Raw genomic sequence first — 25,000 nt, forward strand, 5'->3', positions numbered from 1 at the left:
AGGAACCACAACCGGTGTTGGCTTAGCTTTCAGATTCCCCAGATCTCAGTCCGATCGAGCGTCTGTGGGATGTACCGGACAAACAAACCTGATCCAGGAAGACCCACGTCTCTGCATCCACGGCTTAAAGGATCTGCTGCTAACGTCTTTGTGCCAGAAGCCACAGCACACCTTCAGAGTCCATCACGCTTCGACCTGTGAGAGGTGTTTCAGTGGAATTACAGTACACAATGCTGTGTGAATGTCTGTGAAACAACACTCAGGTCAGCAGCTATAAACAGACAAACCACAAAGTCTTCCTCGTGTAGAAAAACCCAATTATAGCTGTAGCTCTTTCAAATGTCTAAAGACTGGAGATACTGGAGACTCCTTCCTTAAGTGGTACCTAAACCTCTAGTCACAGAAAACTTCATCAAATTGACCGATGATGTGGACTGTCTGCCATACAAGCCCTTGCACTAGGTGTTACTATAGAAACCATAAGGTTTTAAAAATATATATCAATACAAAGTTCAACTTGAAGTCGGAGATCATCAGGAATATGAATCTGTACCTTCTGACCGGTCTTAAAGAGTAATGACACTGGTACGATGTACTGACTGGATCTGAGCCCATAATAATATACAGTAGTATTAAAAGAAAAGAAGGATATATTAAATCATAATAAATGTGACACGGATTTAAAACCATGTCGACCAAATAAAAGAATTAGACACGTTTAGCATAAGGCGCTAAACGGTGAACAAAACGCCAGAAATAAATCTCTCACTCACTCATTCATCTTCTACCGCTTATCCGAACTACCTCGGGTCACGGGGAGCCTGTGCCTATCTCAGGTGTCATCGGGCATCAAGGCAGGATACACCCTGGACGGAGTGCCAACCCATCGCAGGGCACACACACTCTCATTCACTCACGCAATCACACACTACGGACAATTTTCCAGAGATGCCAATCAACCTACCATGCATGTCTTTGGACCGGGGGAGGAAACTGGAGTACCCGGAGGAAACCCCCGAGACACCAGAAATAAATCTGTGGGAAATTAAATGTAAAAGTTTTATGTGACAAGACAAAATTGTTCTGCTGTGCTAAATGTTTGAGAACAAACCGTTAAACCCTTCAAGAAAGTACAAGGTACAATTTTCAAGCTACTTGAAATATAATGACTGAGATCGTGGTCTATTTGTTTTTTGTAAAATATAAAATAAACTGAGGCGCTGGCTGATATTAAGAAGCTCTCGCACCAAACTTTCCGTCACTGTTTTCTTACTGCTGCTATTCTGCACATCTGGTTTGATGTTAAAAGTCTCTTTTGAGGCTTTTATGTGTTAGGCAATATTTTGTATATCACCTATTTGACAATATTTATCGCTAAAACAACTTAAAGTGAGTAGAATTGAGTTGATTAGCTCTTTTCTTAGTAACGTTGTCACCTTTGTGCTTCATCCTGTATGAATTTATTTAGCTAGAGCAATTATTGATTTCTTTCCTTTCTTTGCTTTTTCAGAATATGCCTGGACTGCATGATGGACTCCAACAGCACGGAGCCTGGTCAATACCTGCCCAGAGGCAGTCTGGGGCCACCAGTTTACTCACAATCCTCTCCATGGCCACTACTTCAGAGCATGGCTGACACCAACACCTCTTTCCTCCAAGGCATTCTAAACTTCAGTACTGTTTCTGCAGTCAACAGAAGTGATGGGGGTTCGGAGAGCAAGTACAACCCTTTGGGAGGCCATTCGTTATGGCAGGTCATTCTCATTGTCCTGCTCACAGGATTGCTGTCTCTCATCACCATAATAGGTAACATCCTGGTCATCGTCTCATTCAAAGTCAACCGGCAGCTCAACACTGTCAACAATTACTTCCTGCTCAGTCTGGCCTTTGCCGACCTAATCATAGGGGTCATATCTATGAACCTGTACACAGCATATATTGTGATGGGGCATTGGGCCATGGGAAACTGGGCATGTGATTTCTGGTTAGCAATAGACTATGTGGCCAGCAATGCGTCAGTCATGAACCTGCTGGTGATCAGCTTTGACCGGTACTTCTCCATCACACGCCCACTGTCGTATCGTGCCAAACGTACTACCAAGCGGGCAGGATTGATGATCGGACTGGCTTGGCTGGTATCTTTAATTCTCTGGGCCCCAGCCATCTTGTTTTGGCAATATTTCGTGGGTGAGAGGACTGTTCCGCCAGACAAGTGCTACATCCAGTTTTTGTCCGAGCCAATTATTACGTTTTGTACAGCTATGGCAGCTTTTTATCTTCCAGTTACCATTATGAGTGTACTGTACTGGAGGATTTATAAAGAGACTGAGAACCGCTCCCGAGAACTTGCAGGACTTCAAGGCTCGGGAGGACGGCTAATGGGAACAGATCGGCCTCATTTCCGGATCTCTGCCACAAGGGCAAGCTCTAGAAGCTGCCGCAGCTTTGAGCTGAGCCGATCCACACAGAGACAAAAGTCTCTGTTAGGACTTTCTGGTCACTGTTGGAGATGGAGGTCTGGTGCTGCAGCTGGGATCCATAGAGGAGCTGAAGTGGACCAGAGCAGTTGTGATAGCTGGAACAACAATGACACCGCCGATCATTCTGGCTCATCCGATGATGAGGAGAGTGCACCACCTACCACACGTGCTATCTTCTCCATTGTCCTCAGTCTACCTGGCATGCGGGCAGCCGTGAACACCCAGATCAAGTCCTCTGAGGAATTGGGCACCTCTGAGGAAGACCCACTACGAGTAACAGCAGGAAGCAACAGCGAGAACGACAGTATTTCTTGTTCTGTCAGCAATGGCAAAAAGCGCTTAGCAACTAACTTTTCCACCAATGTGCAGTCTGTGTCTGGCATTCAGGCTACACCCACAAGCATCAGTACAACCGATGATACCACTAACAAACCTGCCTCCACTCCTATATCTTTTAAAGAGGCAGCACTGGCAAAGCGTTTTGTCTCTCGTGCAAGGACGCAGATTACTAAACGTAAGCGCATGTCGCTAGTGAAAGAGAAGAAAGCTGCCCAGACTCTCAGTGCCATCCTATTTGCGTTCATTATAACGTGGACACCGTACAATATTATGGTGCTCATCAACACCTTCTGCAACGGCTGCATCCCAGAATCCCTGTGGGCCCTAGGCTACTGGCTATGCTACGTTAACAGCACGGTTAACCCGATGTGCTACGCTCTGTGCAACAAGACTTTTCGCAGAACATTTAAAATGATCCTACTATGTCGATGGAATGAGCAGAAAACCAAGCAAAGCTTTCAGCAAAGGGAGTCTGTCCGTTTACACAGGAGTATACCCGGAGACTCTACATAGCATAGCTATCCTGAAAACTATACCAACATGGACGAATCATTTCATCCAGTCTGTGGATATACTTTGTAAATGGAGTCATACTGAGGATTTCTACTCGATTTTAAACAGAGACTCGGAGAGGTTTGGCTTTGGAGTTTGGGACAAGTACTTTCAACTAATTAGTGTCTTCAGAGCCAGAACCTGTTTGAGTTCTTGCTTGGTTCTTGATGGTGACCTCAATTCCACACTGTGACTGAATTATTTTTATTTTTTCGGAGTTGTGGATGTTTGCAGACGAAGATTTTACATTGAACAAGTTCAATTGTCTTTCTCAAAAAAAAAGGTAATAAACCTGGGTTCAGACGTTAGCACTGACCTTGAACCTAGCGACTACTGTATGGGTTAAGGAAAAAATTGATAGATCCATTTTAGTGACCTGCATGTAAATTTCAGGGTTAAAAATCGACTGTTTCGGTATTGATTCAAAAGACGATTTGCAAAAATTGTACAAAATTGTATGTGTAACTCGATTTGAAGTGATTTATCTGTATGTAGATGCTGGCTGTTTTGTGAACATGTAAACGAAGGTCTTGCATCATTGGAAGATCTCAGTGTATTAATATTCTTGTGTGAACTGTAAATCACGATCGTTCTAAATTCTCAAAATTTTCAATTTATATACACCGTTGATAAGTTTTTCTTGAAAACCTGACTTTGTTAGGATTTTAGGGCTTTGAGCGTAACCGTTGTTTGCAAAACATGTATTAAACTAGCTGTTTATTTTGCATATTAACGATTTTTGTTATTTGTACTTAATTCAGATTCCTTGTGCTTAAACAACAACCACAAGGTGCTTCCTGCGGAAACCTTTTTTTAAAGATCCAAATATCTTTATTATGTTTGGGTGGTTGCATAATTTTAATGCATTTATTATACAGATTTTGATCATGTGGGTCCAGCTCTTGATTTCGTTTGTTGTGAAATTGTATTTGCTTACAATTTCCTGTTTGTCATGACAGTTTTAAAAAAAATCTTGTGCATTAAAAATTGATAGTAAACAAATTAAAAATGAAGTCTGATGTAGCTCATAAATGTGTTCTTGTGTTGCTAATCTCATTTGAAAAAATATATACAGTATATTTATGGATCCCGATCAAAGTTAATGATAATGGCAGGACAGAGTTGGCCGTAATTTAATCATGAAAACGCAGGATGAACAAATAAGCGCTGGAGGTGCTGCAGTGCCCTCTCGTGGACATCTAGTAATCCTACAGGTCAGTAAAGTTTTACTGAAACTTTAACATTATTGTTTTATAACACGTAACTAAAATACACATAATTAGCATTCGCTCCAAATGCAGTTAACGAGCCAAGGTGTGTTTAGTGTCCAAAGTTTGCTTTTTTTTTTTTTTTTTTAAGTCACTAAAATGTGAAGTATTGTTAGGTGCTGTGTTGCTTTCATACTTGGCTTTTGAGCTTTATTTCTAAAATAAATAAATAAATAAAAAGAAATCATTTATGCTACATGAAAAATATTCATTTTTTGCTTAACTGGTGCATTAACCACTGAATAAACACATGACCAGAACTTTTTCATTCTTGTTGTTGAATCTTGATTTTCCTTATAATTTTTGTTCTGAGACAAAAAAAAAGGGTTATTATTTTACAGGATGTGCTATTAGATATTTTTTTGTGATTCAGTTCAGTTATTATTACAACTTTGGTTCATTATAATTATTAAGTATGATTAAATGGAGTGTCTACTTTACAAGTCCCTGTGAATTAGCTGTTACTTTACAAAATTATTTTCTTCTGGAAAGTTGAATATTGCCTCTGATGTCACATGTAAAAGATTGTGCTAAGGCAGCACTTCTGTAAAAATGTACATTATTGGGTGTAATAACTGGTGTAAATCTGGCACTTTAGCATGAACTGACCTAACTGTGGAAGGTTTTTTTTTTTATTTATTTATTTTATTATTTTTAATTTTCTCAGAATAAATTCCACATTCTGAGCAAAAATCCAAGTTTTATTAAAGTGTTTCATTGTGTGTATGAAATATTAGAATTTCAGCGAATGTGTGTGTGTGTGTGTGCGTGTGTGTGTGCATGTGTGTGTGTGTGCCATGTGTGCGTGTGTGTCTGTTTGTGTGTGCGTGTGTGTGAGTGTGTGTTCGTGTGCGTGTGTGTCCGCGTGTGTGTGTGTGTGCATGTGTGTGTGTGCGTGTGTGTGTTTGTGTGCGTGTGTGTGTGTATGCATGTGTGTGTTTGTGTGTGCTTGTGCATGTGTGTGCGTGCTTGTGTGTGTGTTTGTGTGTGCGTGTGTGTGTGTGCATGCGTGTGTGTGCTTGTGTGTGTGCATTTGTGTATGTGTTTGTGTGTGCGTGTGTGTGTATGCATGTGTGTGTGCGTGAGTGTGTGTGTGTGCGTGTGTGTGTGTGCGTGTGTGTGTGCGTGTGCGTGTGTGTGTGTGTGCGTGTGTGTGTGTGCGCGTGTGTGTGCGCGTGTGTGTGTGTGTGCGTGTGTGTGTGCATGCGTGTGTGTGTGTGCGTGTGTGTGTGCGTGTGTGTGCATATGTGTGCGTGTGTTTGCGTGTGTGTGTGTGCATGCGTGTGTGTGTGTGCGTGCGTGTGTGTGTGCATGTGTGTGTGTGTTTGCGTGTGTGTGCGCATGTGTGTGTGTGTGTGCATGCGTGTGTGTATGTGCATGCGTGTGTGTGTGCGTGTGTGTGCGTGTGTTCGAATAAGAAAAATATCTATTGCTTTTGAGCTGATATACAGTAACAGAAGACACCATGTGATGTGAAGCTTTCCTTCATGTGACCAAAGAAGACGATCAGGCAAAAGGAACCTCACAAATACTTTATTGTGTTTAGACTCCTTTCAGTCCAGAAGGTTGTCTCTGTCTTTTTTCTGTCCTTGTTTGTCTTACTCTCTCTAATCTTCCTGATATCCTGATATATTTTGATGTTTTGATATTTTCTGATGCATGAAGTGAAGGAATGGGCTTCAAACCAGCTATCTAAAAGGGTGAGTCATTTATTGTGTACAGTATTTAGTTCTTCTTCATGCTCTTAATGACTTAGTTAGCATTGTATTTTATTGTGTTAGAAGTCAATTCTATTAAATATGTCACAGGTGACATTGAAGTGCTTATTCAGGTCATTACAAACTATAATAGTCTATAATTCTACTGTAATAAGTATTCAGAAATGAATGGACAACTCTGTAGTAATAGGTTTGCAAATCATTTACACATTTGCACATAATTAATGTGAAAAATTACTATGAATTCAGGCTGCACATGTCTACAATATTATTATTATTATTATTATTATTATTACATGTAATAACGCAACAATGTTGGAAACCCAATACTGATTTTCTACATCAGCAGATTTGACATTAACGTGTCCACAAATTGATAGTTGGTATTAATACACTTGTAACTAGTAACAGATTACACAGTGATTTGTATAGCAGACGCACTACATAATCTGATACTAATCTAAACAGGGCCTAGTGGTTAGCATGCACACACACACACACACACACACACACACACACACACTCAGGCAGAAAATCCTTCCTATCCATTGTCTTTTTAGATCACCATCTACATATTGCCTCAGTTCCTGTTCTCACCAGGATTAATGGGATTAAGACCGGTATGAATGTGGTTTGCTTGCTTTTGCTCGAGGCTTTCATATGCCATTCATGTGACTTGCCATTGTTTTTGTTTAAAAGGAAGATCCAGATAAATCCAGACAAATACAGACTTTACTGGCTTTTCATTTTCCTTCTTCTTCAAGGACCGACTCGGAGAAATGTTCAGGTTAGTGTTAATCCTCAACAGCACCCTGTAAGAAGCAATGAGAGAGAGGAGCATAAGCTAGAGGTCACCTTATGGTGCAGTTTTTGCATAGTTATTGCACTTTATTTTCTGTTCGTACAACTTTTGCAAATGTTGCTAGATTCCAAGAAGACATGACTCGAGGTTTTCTCGAGTTTAGAATTGTCTAATGTTTGCAAATTAAATGTATGTTCATATGTGTGCTTTTGACAGGATGCAGACCATCCAGACTATAGAGACACAGTTTCCCTTGTTGCGAGAGATCTTCCACCCTTCTCCTTTCAACCATCAAGAAGGAGACAGGAGAAAGAGCAGCCTTACAAACCTCATCAGAAAACAAACACAGAAAGGGTCTGAATCGAAGCCTCAGCCATGTGCAGCTTTACCGGGTCGAGCTGAACATCCCCGGTTTGGCCGGTCATCCAGCATCCCAGGATGCGAGTCACCAAATCAGTCTTACAGCCGAATGAGAAGAAGAAATAAAGAAGGAGAGAGAGAAAATGTAAAAGAGAAAGTTCCACCCCCCCTTGTGTCTTCCATCAGAGCATCACAAGTTACATCATCTCAACAGCTGCTCCTAGCTACAAAGAGAGAGAGTGAGGGATTACAGTGTGAGGGACAGAAAAAGCCAGAGGGTGTGAAGCATAAATGGGAGGGAGAGACTAAGCAGCAGAGGCAGAAAGAGCAGGAGTGTCAGGCAGAGAATACTCGCTCTAGGCAAGGGCTGATCGCTAAAGGGGTTCACTTGCTGAGGAACATGGGTAACCAGGAAGCCAAGCAAAAGAAGGCAGGTGCATCCAGTTCAGAGTGCATCACAGACAGGCCTGGATTTGGTCACAAAGATGCTGAGGGATCCAGAAAGATAAAGAAGTCTCCGGACAAAGTCAGGAAATCTTCTGCCGATTTGGCTGAGAAGAAATCCAAGACAGAGAACTCCAGGAGTTCCATCTTTTCCAACATCCATATCCGGAAGGGATTTACCTGGAAGACAGGATCCATAAACAATGTGGGGATTACAGGAAATAATGACGAAAGTGGTAGTGGTGATGGGACCATTTCAAAGGAGGATCTAGAAAGCCTTACACCTGACAGTGATCCAGAAATGAGTAGGCAGATTCTAGGAAGTACACAGTCATCTGTGGATATGGGTGCGGAAGATGGGATGAGGGAGAGCAGCTGGTCTGGGTCTGATACTGATCTCTGCAGCTTCCATTCCGCCTCTGAAAATCAAGATATGTTGACGGACATCCAGAGAACCATCAAAGAGCAGCAGTTGGGCAATGGAGTAGAGGGACCAAGTTGGACAGAAGGAGGGAAACCTGAGATCATCCATGATGTGGAGATTAGTGTAAAGAGTAAAGATGAATTCCAGGAAGATGGGAATTTGTCTTTAGCCTATGTACCACATACGGTTTCTTCTTCCTTTGCTAATTTTGGTGATGGAAAAGCTGAAACCTCTCAAAATAGACCAAGAAGCCAAAGTGTTCAGAGCCCTGGTGGTACAAAGATATTGCATAACCATATACTGGCACCTGGCACCCAAACAGGAAGTGGCTTACACAATCAGAATCCTATGATGACTATTACAAAAAAAGAAAGCAGCCAGAGCATTCAAACTAATTCAAGCAAAGAAACTAGTAGCTCGAGCATCTTGGACACCCCAACAACCAGCACGTCCTACGAGAGTGCCAAGGGGCATCTGGATGACGATTCATCTCTCTCATCCCCAATTGATGACGGTCTCCAGGGAAACAAGAGCCTGACTCAAAGTTTGGATATCATTGACTCTATCAGTCAACTTAGTGATTTCAGAGATGACCCAGGAACATTGAACAGGCAGGCAACTTTCATGCTACAAAGGAGTATCGGCACAGTGGATAACATTATGGCACCAGTTAAGGAACCTGATGTCTTCATTGAGGAGACAAGGCCAAGCAGTATTGCCCAGAAAAGGAGGGAAAGTACTGGCACTTCACTTACCCCAGGGTTGTCAGAGACCATTGTGGATCAAGGCTCACAACATAGCAAAACCTCAAGTCCTGGGATCAAACTGTACCCTACCATCCAGCCGTCTTATGTGAAGACCACTACGAGGCAGTTGTCTTCTCCTCCACACTCACCCTATGCCACTCCTGCTCAAAGCCCCAAGTGTTCACGCAAACTTAGCCAAGACCTTAGTGTGAGTCAGGGGTTACTCAGAACTGAGCGGTCGAGGACACACAGACAGCGCTCCTGTAGTATTGCCAGTCCAGCTGGTTTTGATGGTAGCTGGTGTCAGGATTTTGACGGGTGTCATGAGCTTTTACGAAGAGAAAACCACACTTTCAGAAATCAGCAATCTTCTTCTTGTTTTCAGGCAACTGCCAGAACCACATTCCAAGATGTATTCTTAGGTGAGACAGCTCTTGGTACTAGATTACTTTGAGGGTGGTGAGTAGAGTTGCTGCTTTACAGGTACATCATCCTGGTTCAACCTGAGGCCTGGATTCTGTCTGTCTACTGTCTGTCTACTTTTCCTCTGACTGTATGGGTCTCCTCCAGGTTCTGCAGACCCCCTCCCCTTCTAAAAATATCGTCGCTGTCGGGCGGAATCCTCGTATCTCCAAAACCGTTATTTGTCAGGAAATTAAAAAAACGCCGTACCTTATCTGCAGTGCACAGGGTTTAGTCCGCGTTGCAGTGGATTGTCTTGCGCTAAATTCCTGTCCTCAGACGAGCATCAGAACTAGCGGGGGTCAAGATTTTTTTTTCTTTGAGCCCAGTGTTTTGAAGACATTTACCTCAGAAGACGTGTTGATTTGTTGCGACTCTTCTTGAGGAGAAATATGCCGTGAAGCTCTCCCGCGGAGTGAGGAAGAGGTGGACAGTTGAAGCGTCCAATGGAGTTATGAGATTTGCGCTCAAGCTATTTTCAAGACTTTAGATTGGTTAATAACTTGTAAAAATAACAGACCCACGTGGGGACTGACCAATAGCATCGATATGTGCAAAAATATGAAATTGACCAAATTTGGACATATGAGGTTTCCGCCAGACAGCGACGATATGCTGGTTGGTGGAATGACAGTCTAAATTGCGCCAGGTTTGAATGAGTTTATGAATGTGTCTCATCCACTGACAGTCAATTATACTTGGGATAGGCTCTTAAAGCATTTAAATCACGTACATAATTTAAATTATAGGTTTGTTTAGGACATTTGTGTTACATGTACCATTTTTTTCTGTTCCTGCTAACAGCCAGGTGCTGGTTCTGTTAAAAGATTAAGGTTAGAAGCACAAGACCACTGAAGAGATACAGTGTTGGCAAAAAAGTATTTAGTCAGCCACCAATTGTGCAAGTTCTCCCACTTAAAAAGATGAGCGAGGACTGTAATTTTCATCATAGGTACACTTCAACTATGAGAGACAAAATGAGAAAAAAAATCCAGAAAATCACATTGTCTGATTTTTAAAGAATTTATTTGCAAATTATAGTGGAAAATAAGTATTTGGTCAATAACAAAAGTTCATCTCAAGTTCATCTTGTTATTAAGGGTTATATACCCTTTTTTGGCAATGACAGAGGTCAATTGTTTTGATTGTTGGTATTTACAATTGTACTTCCAATAGGTTGCCCAAAGCCTTGCCCACATATTTCTTCACTGAAATACTGTATTAGGGGGCACAGTGGCTTAGTGTTTAGCACGTTTGCCCCACACGGTTTCCTTCGGGTACTCCGGTTTCCTCCCCCGGTCCAAAGACATGCATGGTAGGTTGATTGGCATCTCTGGAAAATTGTCCGTAGTGTGTGATTGTGTGAGTGAATGAGAGTGTGTGTGTACCCTGCGATGGGTTCGGCACTCCGTCCTGGGTGTATCCTGCCTTGATGCCCGATGACGCCTGCGATAGGCACAGGCTCCCCGTGACCCGAGGTAGTTCTGATAAGCGTTAGAAGATGAGTGAGTGAGTGAGTGAGAATACTGTATTATATATATTCTTTCTCTCTCTCTCTTTCTCTCTCTCTCTCTCTCTCTCTCTCTCTCTCTCAGGTTGTGCTCTTTTAGAAAGGTTCTCCACTGATATTGATGGTGAAGATGCTGAGAAGATTTGTTCACGATTTCTGGCTTTGGGAATTCTTCAGCCATTCGACGACTGCCTCAGAAGGTTGGTCACAGGAAGCGATGTGGTCGACAGGTCCAGTTTTAATGTACGTTTACCTTATTTATTCTCCTTCCTTTACCTATTTTCAGTTTATTCAGAGATCATGATAGGATGTTCTCAGAAGCTAACATAGCAATATTTTTATTTCTTGTAGGCCAATACATAATCTGAACATTTGTTACATTTGTTAAATTTGTTGAATTTTTTTATTAAATTCATAGAGCTTAAAATGACACTATGTTTGGTAATCTTCGTGCAGCTAATCTTTACCGTAATTGCATAAAACCTGACTGTAATTATATCCACTTTATATTTCAGTAAGCTATATCTGATTATTTCTCATGCTAAACATTCAGGTAAATGTATGTGTGTGTGTATGTGTTAGAAAGAGTGTGTGTGTGTGTGAGAGAGAGAGAGAGAGAGAGAGAGAGAGAGAGAGAGATAAGAAAAGATATTTTTGGCCTAGTGTTAACAAAGAAATCAGATAGAAGGCGGATGGCGGCTGAAGGAATTTGCTAAAATTAACTGTTTTCTCACATGCTATAACACATCATTAAACACCTCAGGACTTTTAGTGATTATAGGAAGTAAAAGCTATTTGTGTGTGTGTTTGAGTGTGTGTGTGTGTGTGAGTATGTGTGTGTGTGCATGTGTGCGTGTGTGTGTGCATGCATACAGTACATTCATGTTTGTATACTGTATGCGTGTTTTTTTTTATTTTTTTTTTTTATAAAAGGTGACTGATCATAGTAGGTGGAGCTATGAGGCTCTTTATTAACCTGTATCATGAGTGTCATTTAGTAGCAGTTCAGTTTAATCATGATTTGTATACAGTATGAACAGATGAATGCACACACTCACGCACGCATACACACATGCACGCACGCATGCGCGCACACACACACACACACACACACACACACGTGTACCTAATGTGTACCTATGGTGTGCTTTTTTATGTTCACATTAACATTTAATTACGTCTGAATTAACTGAACCAATTTAAAAGGTCTTTTTTAATTCTTTAGCAAACAGGTCAGAGTGTGTACCAGCAGAGGTCACTCTTTCCCATACAGAGATATGTTGAAAAGAAACTGTCCTTTCATAATCTCCATCGTCCAATTCTCTCTCTCTGTCTCTCTCTCTGTTTGTCTGTTTCTCTCTCTCTCTCTCTCTCTCTCTCTCTCTCTCTCTCTCTCTCTCTCTCTCTCTCTCTCTCTCTCTCTCTCTCTCTCTCTCTCTCTCTCTCTCTCTCTCTCTCTCTCTCTCTCTCTCTCTCTCTCTCTCTCTCTCTCTCTCTCTCTCTCTCTCTCACTCTCTCTCTCTCTCTCTCTCTCTCTCTCTCTCTCTCTCTCATTCTCTCTTTCTCTCTTAGAAGGAGCAGTTGTACACATGGGCTCCACTCGGTCAGCCTGAGGCTCAGGCACCAGGGCGATTACACACCCTCTGGCCTCCAGCCTCTTCTACAGCACAGGTGTGTGAGAAAGAGTTTACCGAGAGGCCAAAAACTGTCCTCTTGTTTTATTGTGCCCATGTTAATGATTAAGTGTCATGTCTCATTCCACAGAGGTGTTAATATGGCTCTCATATGAAAGTAGACACTCAGGACTTTAAAGAGTTTATAGAGTTTCATCACTATTTCTGTTTTTCCTAAGAATACCAGGAGCAATATATTAAGAGAAAAGGTCCAAAAAAATAAAAAAGCGGTTATTTTTCTCTACATAAATGTTTGTATCTTCAGAGTAAATGTTGACCAAACACATTACAGCTAAAATTTTACTTCAACCATTAAAATTCTGTGTAATATTATCAACAGAGGGAAAAAACACATGAAACAATGAAAAAAACAACAGAGTCTTTACTCATTTTATTCACACACATATATATATATATATAGTCGCTGTCGGGCGGAAACCTCATATGTCCAAATTTGGTCAATTTCATATTTTTTCACATATCGATGCTATTGGTCAGTCCCCACGTGGGTCTGTTATTTTTACAAGTTATTAACCAATCTAAAGTCTTGAAAATAGCTTGAGCGCAAATCTCATAACTCCATTGGACACTTCAACTGTCCACCTCTTCCTCACTCCGCGGGAGAGCTTCACGGCATATTTATTTTTTCAAAGAAAAAAATCCTCGTATCTCCAAAACCGTTATTTTTCAGGAAATGAAAAAAACGCCGTACCTTATCTGCAGTGCACAGGGTTAGTCCGCGTTGCAGTGGATTGCCTTGCGCTAAATTCCTGTCCTCAGATGAGCATCAGAACTAGCGGGGGTCAAGATTTTTTTTTCTTCGAGCCCAGTGTTTTGAAGACATTTACCTCAGAAGACGTGTTGATTCGTTGCGACTCTTCTTGAGGAGAAATATGCCGTGAAGCTCTCCCGCGGAGTGAGGAAGAGGTGGACAGTTGAAGTGTCCAATGGAGTTATGAGATTTGCGCTCAAGCTATTTTCAAGACTTTAGATTGGTTAATAACTTGTAAAAATAACAGACCCACGTGGGGACTGACCAATAGCATCGATATGTGAAAAAATATGAAATTGACCAAATTTGGACATACGAGGTTTCCGCCCGACAGCGACGATATTCTGGCTGGTTATATATATATGCTATATATATAGTACTGTGCAAAAGTTTTAGGCAGGTGTGAAAAAATGCTGTAAACAAAGAATGCTTTCAAAAATGGAAGTGTTAAACATTCATTTGAACAAAACGCAGTAAATGGACAAAAGAGAAATCTAAATCAAATCAATATTTGCTGTGAACACCCTTTGCCTTCAAAACAGCAGCAATTCTTTTAGGTACACTTGCACACGGTTTTTGAAGGAACTCAGCTGGTACAGTAGGTTGTTCCAAACATCTTGGAGATCTAACCACAGATCGTCTGTGGATGTAGGCTTTCTCACATCCTTCTGTCTCTTCATGTAATCCCAGACACACTCGACGATGTTGAGATCAGGGCTCTGTGGGGGCCGTGTAATCGCTTCATGCTGGTTTGAAGGCAAAAGGTAGTAACACCAAATGTTGATTTGATTTAGATTTTTCTTTTGTTTGCTCACTTTGCTTTTTGTAAATTGACAGAAATAAACACTCATTATTTATATTTCTGAAAGCATTCTTTGTTTACAGCATTTTTTCACACCTGCCTAAAACTTTTGCACAGTACTGTATGTATATATATATAAACATTAATTTAATGAGTCTCGGAACAGTCAGAGATAAAGTCTTAAGTTTAAGTCTTCAGACAAGGAAAAGTCCTCAGTATGTAAAACATTTTGGATTTTTATTTATACATTAACGTCTGTTGGTGTTTTTTAGTCTCTATTAACTCCAAGAAAGAGAAAATGTGTGAGACTTGTGAGGGACCAACTGTTTATAGGAAATAACCTGTTTTACGGACGAGGTAAAATGTCATGATTGACGGATAAAGGGTCTGAAATTGCTGTGATGTAAGAGGAATAAATGACTGCTGTTATTTGAGTACGATCTACTTCATGGTGGTCACAGTAACCCAAGTGTTTTATTACTCGCATAATAACTATTTTTCTTTTGTTCCTTGCTGGCTGATGTTTATGTTGGGTCTGGATTCTTGTCGCTTCTTCCCAGATCGACGTGAAAGGCAATATTACAAATGCAGATGTAAGGCACTAATACAACTACACAAGTGATGAGTTATAAGTCATGGAACGTTTCCTGGAAGACTCTTAGACTGTCAGAAGATTTCCTGAAAGAGTAGGAACCCAGATTCATCAGTGTGTGGGGTCTGTAGAGGAAGAGTGCTGTCTATCTCTGACTTCTCAGGATTCTGTCAGAAGGACACAACTCCTATCTCATGGGTGGTCAGTGTGAGCTACAAATCTGGATCTATTCCTTTCCATCCATTTTGGATTGGTTTACTTCGTGATAGAAGGAGCTACCATGGTTGGGGATTCTGTTTAGGTTTATGGTGATGTGTATTGTGTCTACAATAGTTTACAACTTTTAAAATGATGCGTGAAAGATAGACGGATTGATCAACCAATATTCCTGATTGTTACATTTTATTTCTTCAACTTAGCACCACAAAAAAAATAAAAAAATAATATATATATATATATATATATATATATATATATATATATATATATATATATATATATATACGTATATATATATATGTATATATACATATACATATATGTATATGTATATATACATATATATATACGTATATATATATATATATATATATATATATATATATATATATATATATATATATATATATATATATACGTATATATATATATATATATATATAACGAATGGTGCTAACTGATATATACAAGAAGATCGTTAAGCAGTTGATCTGTAAACGATCTACATGGTTTCTGATCTGATGTGATATTAGATTGAGTAAAAAAAAACTTCTTCAACTTCCTTAAAATCCCCTAATGGCTTTCCCATTTCCACCATGTGAACACGCTACCAGTCAGGACGATCCTACAGATTTAGTTTGATATGTTTTTATAATTTATTACGATGATATAAAAACATTTTCTTTGCTATAACATTTCAAACTGCTTCTTAGCTCGATAGCGCTGTCCTGTCTGTAAGTAATTAGACTTCAGACCTACAAGGTTTTCCCTGAACGTCCCCACCACACACACACTCAATCTCACACACACACACACACAATCACACAGAAGGGCGTTTGAAGTTTCTGAAGCTGTTTGAGGCTGGATCATGGTGTAGCATTGGCTCTTTCGCCTGATTTCCCCAGAATCCGCGGCTCGCCTACAAGGAGCCCACAGAGACACCACTCCTGGCGTCTAGACTCTCTAGACTCCTGTGACCCACACTACTGGTCTGTGTGTGTGTATACATGTGTGCGTGCATTTAGTTTTACATGCTGAATGGGGCGATTCCTTTATTCCGCCGTGTTCGCCCTCACCCCATTATCCGGGAAGCAAGAGTAGATTTTCCCCCATCAGCCAAACCACTTTTAATGCCTTGTGGTACACCGCATGCATGCCTGGCCTGTGTTATTGGAAAAGCCCTATCTTCTCACACAAACACACACACACACACACACACACATTGTAATCATTGTTTCACTTTACTTACAGTGCATTTCATTGACTCCAGTAACCCTCAGCTTACCAAACTGGGGGAAAAGGATACAATAAGATCCTCAGATTCTTTTACTTTATTTTATCTCATTTTTTTAACTCCAGCACGTTAGAACAAAATAAAACTTCACAATAAGCCGAGCATCACCGTAAGTAAATGCATTAGCAAACTTCAGAACGTATTAATGAATACTTATCACACCACAACACTGTAGATGTTGATGAAAGATGTTGTAGCTTAGCGGTTAAGGCGTTGGTCCACTGATTGGCAGGTCAGGAGCTCAAACCCCAGGTTCACCAAGCATCCACTGCTGGGCCCTTGAGCAAGGCCCTTAACCCTCAATTGCTCAGTTGTATAAAAATTATGTAAAATAGCACTGGATAAGAGTGTCTGAAAAATGCTGTAAATGTAAACAATGTTTGAAATCTGATTGATCGGGTGAAGGTGTTGAATCTTAACACACTCGCTGTAATATGTCCTTCATTTATCAAGCTGGATATTAACCTAAAATTTTTGTAAGGGACAAGAAATTCATGGAAATCTGTGAATCCTAATTGTGCATCCAGTGCATCAGTGTTTTTGGCTTCCCATTATATAAATAATAAAAGAAAGTAAGCAAGCCAACATATGGTATAACCGAGAATTACGGCAAGGCCAACAAGGCCAGTTCTTTAATGAGGAATTCCTCTAGGGTAAAAAAGAGGACAGGTTTCTGTTTCCTTCTCCATGGCACAACATTCATCTTTTAATGTGGCGTGACACTTCATTAGAACCAGCACAACAATATGTGACTGATCTGGTGTGATCTGGTATGTCTCAAGCTGCAGTGAGTTGTTTACTCCACAGTGTGTGAACACATTCAAACACATTTCATTTACAGTATTTGGCAGACACCTTGATCCAGATCTACTGCTTTTTATTTTGATTCAACTCAAGGGTTAAGGACCTTGCTTCGTCCAGGGCCCGGGTGTAGCAGGATGGTAGTCCAATGTCCTAACCACTGAACTACCACCCTCTTTGACAAGCAGAACATCACATGCCGTACTTATTTTATAACATAAAACCAGGGAAAAGGGTAACAGATGATATGACGTGACGTACGGCTAAGTACGGTGACCTGTATTCAGAATTCGTTCTCTGCATTTAACCCAACAGTCGTAGCTTGGCAGTACTGGGGCTTGAACACCAACCCTCTGATCAACAACCCAGAACCTTAATTGCTTGAACCACCACTACCACATAGCAGGTCCCATGTGTGATGTTCTTAGTATCAATCATCATAGATATCTGTTTTTTTTTTTTTTCATTTTTATGGTCTGGTTATTTACAGGTGATTGGAATTCATCCTAGGGGACACGGTGGCTTAGTGGTTAGCACGTTGGCCTCACACCTCCAGGGTTGGGGGTTCGATTCCCGCTTCCACCTTGTGTGTGTGGAGTTTGCATGTTCTCCCCGTGCCTTGGGGGTTTCCTCCGGGTACTCCGGTTTCCTCCCCCGGTCCAAAGACATGCATGGTAGGTTGATTGGCATCTCTGGAAAATTGTCCGTAGTGTGTGATTGTGTGAGTGAATGAGAGTGTGTGTGTGTGTGTGCCCTGTGATGGGTTGGCACTCCGTCCAGGGTGTATCCTGTCTCGATGCCCGATGACACCTGAGATAGGCACAGGCTCCCCGTGACCCGAGGTAGTTCGGATAAGCGGTAGAAAATGCGTGAGTGAGTGAGTGAGTGGAATTCATCCACATCTTCATGCGAGTATAAAGAAAACTCATCATTTGTTTTAGTAACTTTGATAAAAGATATATAATTATGGCTTTGTGTTGTAGAAGCTTCCTTCAATCTAAGACTAGTAACAGAGAGTTTGGGAGAAAATTGTTGTTTAACAAAAAACAACTTCTAATGTGAAGAATTGTTCTTCAGTTTTACATTTGGAAGGAATCTCTAGTGTCAGTACTTCAGTCAGTCTGAGGTAAACTTTTTTAGAGAGAGTCATCAGGATAGACGAGGGATTTCTCAGGAGCATCATGAGATTATTCCCTTATATTTTTTTAGACGGAACGCTTACATTTCTTTCTGCCGCTGTAACAGAAATAAGCTTATGGGACATGTTCAGTCAGTGTAATCAAATGAATGATGGTCTTGGCTGTGAGTCTGATCTAAAATGTTTGAGGTCTCTGTTGGCTTTCAGTGTGAGACGTGTGTTTTTCCCTGTTGATAAACTTCCAGTGAATTTTAGTGGTTGAAGATCAAATTTGAGCTGAAACGGGTTTGATATCAATGTGTACTTTAAAGATTCAAACATTTGTATAGAAAAAATAACCATTTAACCGTTAACTTTTTTTCTGAAAATATTACTTCTAGTATTCTCAGGAAAAAAACAATAATACTTATGAAACGCTGCAAATTTTTAAATTCCTGAGTGTCTACTTTCATATGAGCTTCATATTAACGCTGTGTAACACGATAAAAACAGAAGGAAAGTATAGTTTTTGGCCTCTGGGAAAAAGAGTGAAATATAACGTGAGGCAATAAATGTTTCTAGCTATTATAATTGAACTGTAATTGTGTCTTTCATTTGTTTTTTGTGGACATTCCATAAAACATTAACTGTTGCTATAAAATGACAAAATATATGTCATGTTAATCTTTCGTAATAAAAAATAATTGTACTTGTTTGGGGGGACACGGTGGCTTAGTGGTTAGCACGTTCACCTCACACCTCCAGGGTTGGGGGTTCGATTCCCGTCTCCACCTTGTGTGTGTGGAGTTTGCATGTTCTCCCCGTGCCTCGGGGGTTTCCTCTGGGTACTCCGGTTTCCTCCCCGGTCCAAAGACATGCATGGTAGGTTGATTGGCATCTCTGGAAAATTGTCCGTAGTGTGTGATTGCGTGAGTGAATGAGAGTGTGTGTGTGCCCTGTGATGGGTTGGCACTCCGTCCAGGGTGTATCCTGCCTTGATGCCCGATGACGCCTGAGATAGGCACAGGCTCCCCGTGACCCGAGGTAGTTCGGATAAGCGGTAGAAGATGAATGAATGAATGTACTTGTTTGCAAATTGCTGTGTTATAAGGGGAATAAATGACTTTGTGATGTATTGGAATTGGAAAATAATCAACTTCATGGTAGTAAGAGTGTCAAATCTTTTTCAGATGTGTGACTTAATGTAAGTTATTACAGAATTTTTTTATGACAAAATATTTTATTATAAAGAATACTTTTAAAAAAGGTTTGTGAAAAAGTTCTACAGATTCAAATGATTCATTTCACATATGTTTATCTTCAGCTCCACTATCTTTTATTCCTCCACTGTTCTTCTCTGTAGACCAAGCCCACTGTTCCAGATCGAAATTCTATACAAATTGATGAAATGGAGAAAATGATCCAGGAGTTAAGAGAGAAAATACGATATCTGGAGCAAGACCACCGACCCCTGAACCTCCCCTCTGAGATATTGACAGGAACGGCAGATGGTGTTAATCTTGGTCATGCGTTTACAAAAATCAGTAAACGGATGTCACCTTACCAGTCGAGGTCAGTCCAAACCTCTCCGATTGAGGAGGACTTCAAGTTTATAGTGCCTTCATCCGACCAGTCAGGAGCTTGTGATTTAACTGACAGCACCACATCATCTGTGGTACAGCTACACAAATGCCAAATTTTACAACAGGAGGCCACAACACAAAGCTTTGCACCTCCTCTAGCTCCTATTCTGACTGGTCCAGCTGTATCCTCAGATTCTTCTCTTGTGGCCTCAACTTTAGGACCAACGGAGTCAGTAGTACCAGCTCCTCCATATCAACCAGCTCCTTGCCTCCTGACAACATCTGTTAAACGTCTAGTGAAGGTCCCACCTCCTGCCTCACTTCTACTACCTTCAAGCATTAGACCCCCACAACCACCACCACCACCACCTCTTCAAGGCATTAGACCTCCACCTCCACCACCTCTTCCAGGCTTTGCACCTCCACCTCCACCACCTCTCCCAGGCTTTGCACCTCCACCTCCACCACCTCTTCCAGGCTGTGGACCTCCAAGTTCATCACCTCTTTCAGGCTTTGTACCTCCACCTCCACCACCTCTTCCAGGCTGTGGACCTCCACCTCCACCGCCTCTTCCAGGCTTTGTACCTCCACCTCCACCACCTCTTCCAGGCTGTGGACCTCCACCTCCACCACCTCTTCCAGGCTGTGGACCTCCACCTCCACCGCCTCTTCCAGGCTTTGGACCTCCACCTCCACCACCTCCTCCTGGGTGTGGACCTGTTCCTCCACCATCTCTCAGGTTGATCTCAGTGGGTTCCTCTCAGGACTCTGTCCCTTTGAAGACAGTCATAGAGCCCCCACAACCTATGAAGCCTTTATACTGGACCAGAATACAGCTACATGCCAAAACGTAATCATTCGCCTCATTGAGCATAAATGATGTGTGTATTTTTGTTTCAACATATGAAGTATATGAGTAATATGTGCACAGTTATTGCTGGAGAATAACTGTAGTTAAATTTAGCTCTTAATCAGTATAAAATCCTGCCTAGTGTTTCTTTAACACAATATATGGGTTTCTTTTTCTGCTTTGGCCACAGAGAACCAAACACACCTCTGGTATGGGAGAAGGTGGAGGAGCCACATGTTGACTTTGAAGAGTTTGTTGAGCTTTTTGCCAGACGTGCAGTAAAAGAGAAGAAGAAACCAATCTCTGATACCATCTCCAAATCCAAGACAAGACAGGTAAAATAAATCTGTACTGTTTAAACTGTGTCAAAAAGTCATTTTATCTGTTTTCTTCTTCATTTATGTAGCTAGCATGTAAATAGTTAAATAGTTGAATTGGAGCATGTCAATTAGAGCAAGTGAATCATCAATATGATTCATTCATTCATTCATTCATTCATTTTCTACCGCTTATCCGAACTACCTCGAGTCACGAGGAGCCTGTGCCTATTTCAGGCATCATCGGGCATCGAGGCAGGATACACCCTGGACGGAGTGCCAACCCATCACAGGACACTCTCATTCACTCACACACTCACACACAACAGACAATTTTCCAGAGATGCCAATCAACCTACCATGCATGTCTTTGGACCGGGGGAAGAAACCGGAGTACCCGGAGGAAACCCCCGAGGCACGGGGAGAACATGCAAACTCCACACACACAAGGTGGAGGTGGAAATCGAACCCCCAACCCTGGAGGTGTGAGGCGAACGTGCTAACCACTAAGCCACCGTGCCCCCCACATCAATATGATGAAGGACAGAAATATGGATATTCCGAATAAAAACTAGGCCTCGAATATATGCAGTTTGTTGAGACCATGATGGAAATGTTTAACAATTTATTTTGTTCAAAAATTTTTACATACTATGTAATTATACATGTATAATGTAACTGAGGGCATGGTAACTAAGTGGTTAGCTTGTTTGTTTTGCACCTCTGTGGTTGGAGGTTTTATTGCCACCTTTCTCCTGTGTACATAAAGTTTTCATGCTCTCCCTGTGCTTCAGGGGCTTCCTCAGAGTTCTCTGGTTTGCTACTCAGACCAAGATGTGTTGTAATCTGATTGGCATTTCTAAATTGTGCATACTCTATGAATGGCTTTGTGAGTGTGTGTGTGTGTGATTGTACCTTGTGATGGGCTGGAACTTCATCTAAGGTGTCCCCCACCTTTGTACCCTGAGTCCCCTGGAATATACTCCAGGCTCCCTATTACCGTGCATGGGACAAGCAGTACAGAAAATGGATGGATGGATATATTACTGTTTCTTAATTTGTACCATGTAAAGAAGGTAATAAATAGTTTATATCTTTTGAGAGAAAAATGTAAACTACACTGTTGGCTAACTAGTTCCTGTGTGAATAGGATGTGATGTCTTCAGCTCCTTAGATCTATTAAAATGAACAGATATGTTGTCCGGGAAAGAAAATCTAAAGGCATCCAAGCCGACAAAATTTCCTGTAAAAATTATTCTGTAAAGAAATATTTAACATTTAGATTTACGTGAACAGACTGTGATAATGACCCACGGAAATGTTTGGAACATCTTTGTTAATAAAAGTTCAAAGATAAACCCAGGTTTATGAACATTTACAATATTTGGCAACTTACCAAAGCAACTTTCGTTTATCTCATTTAATCAACTGAGCAGTTAAGGGCCGTGCTCAAGGGCCCAGCAGTGGCAGCTTGGCGGTCCTGGGATTCAGCTCACAATCTTCCAATCAAGTAGTCCAATGCCTTAACCACTGAGCTACCACTTGAGACCGTCATATGAAAGGACGTATGAAACTGTGGGTAATAGAAACAGCAACAAAAGGTTTCTCAGGAAGTACTTAAAGCAAATAATTTCATTTAAAGAGATTCAGCAGACTAACATGGTTGGGCACCTACAATGTACTGAGCTTAGAATTGGACCCTGAGGGATGCCTTAATTTCTCCTTAATACCTTTCTGTTGTGATCCTGCTGATGAGCTGAGAGCACCACTGCATTTAATGCAACACTGCCTTTCTTCTCTTCAATGAAGTGAGCTCATTTGCAGTTTGGTGTACATAGAGTATTGTTAATATGTACGGAATGACAATTTAGATGGCTTTCCGGGCCATTTGCCTTGGAACGTTGAGCTATAGAGCCCAGCAGAGAGACTGAATTTAGATGTGTGAAACCTACAGCTGTTTTTGATCAGTTGTGGTAAAAGGGAAACAGTGACGTGAAATGAGTTCTGACAAAGAGAAAGTGTTTTTATTCTGGATGCTTCTATAAAGTTATAGTCTGTCTGCAACTGACAGACTTGATCCACAGAGACGGTTTAAAGACGGTTAAAACCACAGAGTAGATTTACGCCTTTGATTTATTGGTGTTTATTCATCAAATCTGATCTGTTGAGTCAAACCCTTATTCTGGGAAGAACACATGTGGATTTAAATCCATTAAAACAATTGAACTTATCAACAATCATTTTATCACATGGTGCAAGTAGCGTAGCAGAAGTGATAACAACAAATATTTACAGCTAGAAACTCATTGCTAACTCAGCTGACCCATTTCCATTTACCAATACCAGTCTAGACTTAGTCATCGAGATTTGTAATCATTTTTGTATGGGATGTTGAGGAGTACCACAGATATGTTCAAATTCCTTCAGGAATTTGTCAGAATTTCTAGAAGAGTGTGTATAAAATGTGTAAACAGACACAGAGAGGTTAGAAATGTAAGGAAGAAACCAATGTTGTAATGTAAACGGGATACAAATACTTCGTTACTGTACTTAAGTAGAAATGTCACGTATCTGTACTTTACTTCGCTATTTACTGTAAATTTATGTCAACTTTCATTTTCACTCCACTACATTTCCTAGATAAAATGTATACTTTTACTCCATTATATTTCCACTAAGCGTCTTCGTTACTCGTTACTACAAAATAAAATCAGAAGAAATGTGTGCGACTGCAATAAGGGAGGTTTGGCGAAGCACTGCTCCTAGATTGCATTACGCTCCACACGCTCTATTTCAGAGTAATGGAGGAAGCACAACTGAAACCGCATTGGAAGCACCTACTGGAGGACCTCCCGTTATTGTAGACGACCACCCTGACGATAGTGGTGAACTCGGTGAACAGGATGAAGAAGATAACGTTATACACCCGTGGCCGTATTTGCAAGACATGTTTCTGTACATTGGAATGAAAGATTCTTCCTACCGGATGAAGTGCCTCTTATGCCTACTGAAAATCACTGAAATTTTACTTTTTACTTTTACTTCAAATACTTAAGTATCAAAAGTAATTTTCATTCATTCATTCATTCATTCATCTTCTAACGCTTATCCGAACTACCTCGGGTCACGGGGAGCCTGTGCCTATCTCAGGCATCATCGGGCATCAAGGCAGGATACACCCTGGACGGAGTGCCAACCCATCACAGGGCACACACTCACACTCATTCACTCACACAATCACACACTACGGACAATTTTCCAGAGATGCCAATCAACCTACCATGCATGTCTTTGGACCGGGGGAGGAAACCGGAGTACCCAGAGAACATGCAAACTCCACACACACAAGGTGGAGGCGGGAATCGAACCCCCAACCCTGGAGGTGTGAGGCGAACCTGCTAACCACTAAGCCACCGTGCCCCCCGGTTAACGTGACAGTGCAGTGTAAATATTCGCCTAGCCTGGACCGATATTACTGCTGATTGTCACATTTACATTCCTGTGTGGTTACATGGTATGTAACGAGACATCCCAGTAAAGATAATAGACACCTAGCAGCTAGTGGAAAGTGAGCGTTTTCTGCAAGCTATGCACGCTTTAATTAGAAGTAGTTTACAACAACAGTTACACTGGAGTTATGTAAGTGTAGTAAATCCTTCAGCAGCTTCTCATTGAAATGGGCTTCACCGCACTGTTTTCCAGAGTGGATGTGTCTTTTATTTAGTCGTTGGAAAACATCCATTCTGTCGCCACAAATAGGAAGAAATAGTGCAAGTCAGCAGCACGAATCTCCGAATGTTAACTTCCGAACCCCCCCTGAATGGCGATTAACGATGCGGTTGTTCCTTCGTTAGGGGGAAAAGAAGGATGACTCA

General features: G+C 41.1%; 2 protein-coding genes across 3 annotated transcripts in view; both read left to right on the forward strand.

The window, feature by feature from the left end:
* The window catches only part of chrm3a (cholinergic receptor, muscarinic 3a), a 146,428-nt gene extending 142,083 nt beyond the window's left edge, over positions 1-4,345 (forward strand). For both annotated transcript variants that reach the window (XM_060878944.1, XM_060878946.1), the window contains exon 4: positions 1,511-4,345. In XM_060878944.1, the coding sequence (XP_060734927.1) occupies positions 1,527-3,332 (1,806 nt within the window). In that variant the 5' untranslated portion in view covers positions 1,511-1,526 and the 3' untranslated portion in view covers positions 3,333-4,345. The remainder of the gene's footprint in view (positions 1-1,510) is intronic.
* A 3,031-nt stretch (positions 4,346-7,376) lies between these two features.
* fmn2a (formin 2a) overlaps positions 7,377-25,000 on the forward strand; it is a 51,572-nt gene continuing 33,948 nt past the window's right edge. Inside the window, exons 1-5 of the mRNA XM_060878934.1 lie at positions 7,377-9,555; positions 11,191-11,348; positions 12,678-12,776; positions 19,739-20,808; positions 20,999-21,143. Coding sequence (XP_060734917.1) covers positions 7,377-9,555; positions 11,191-11,348; positions 12,678-12,776; positions 19,739-20,808; positions 20,999-21,143 — 3,651 coding nt within the window. The remainder of the gene's footprint in view (positions 9,556-11,190; positions 11,349-12,677; positions 12,777-19,738; positions 20,809-20,998; positions 21,144-25,000) is intronic.

The sequence above is a fragment of the Tachysurus vachellii genome, chromosome 10, assembly GCF_030014155.1.
Source record: "Tachysurus vachellii isolate PV-2020 chromosome 10, HZAU_Pvac_v1, whole genome shotgun sequence".
In the NCBI taxonomy this organism is placed as follows: Eukaryota; Metazoa; Chordata; class Actinopteri; order Siluriformes; family Bagridae; genus Tachysurus; species Tachysurus vachellii.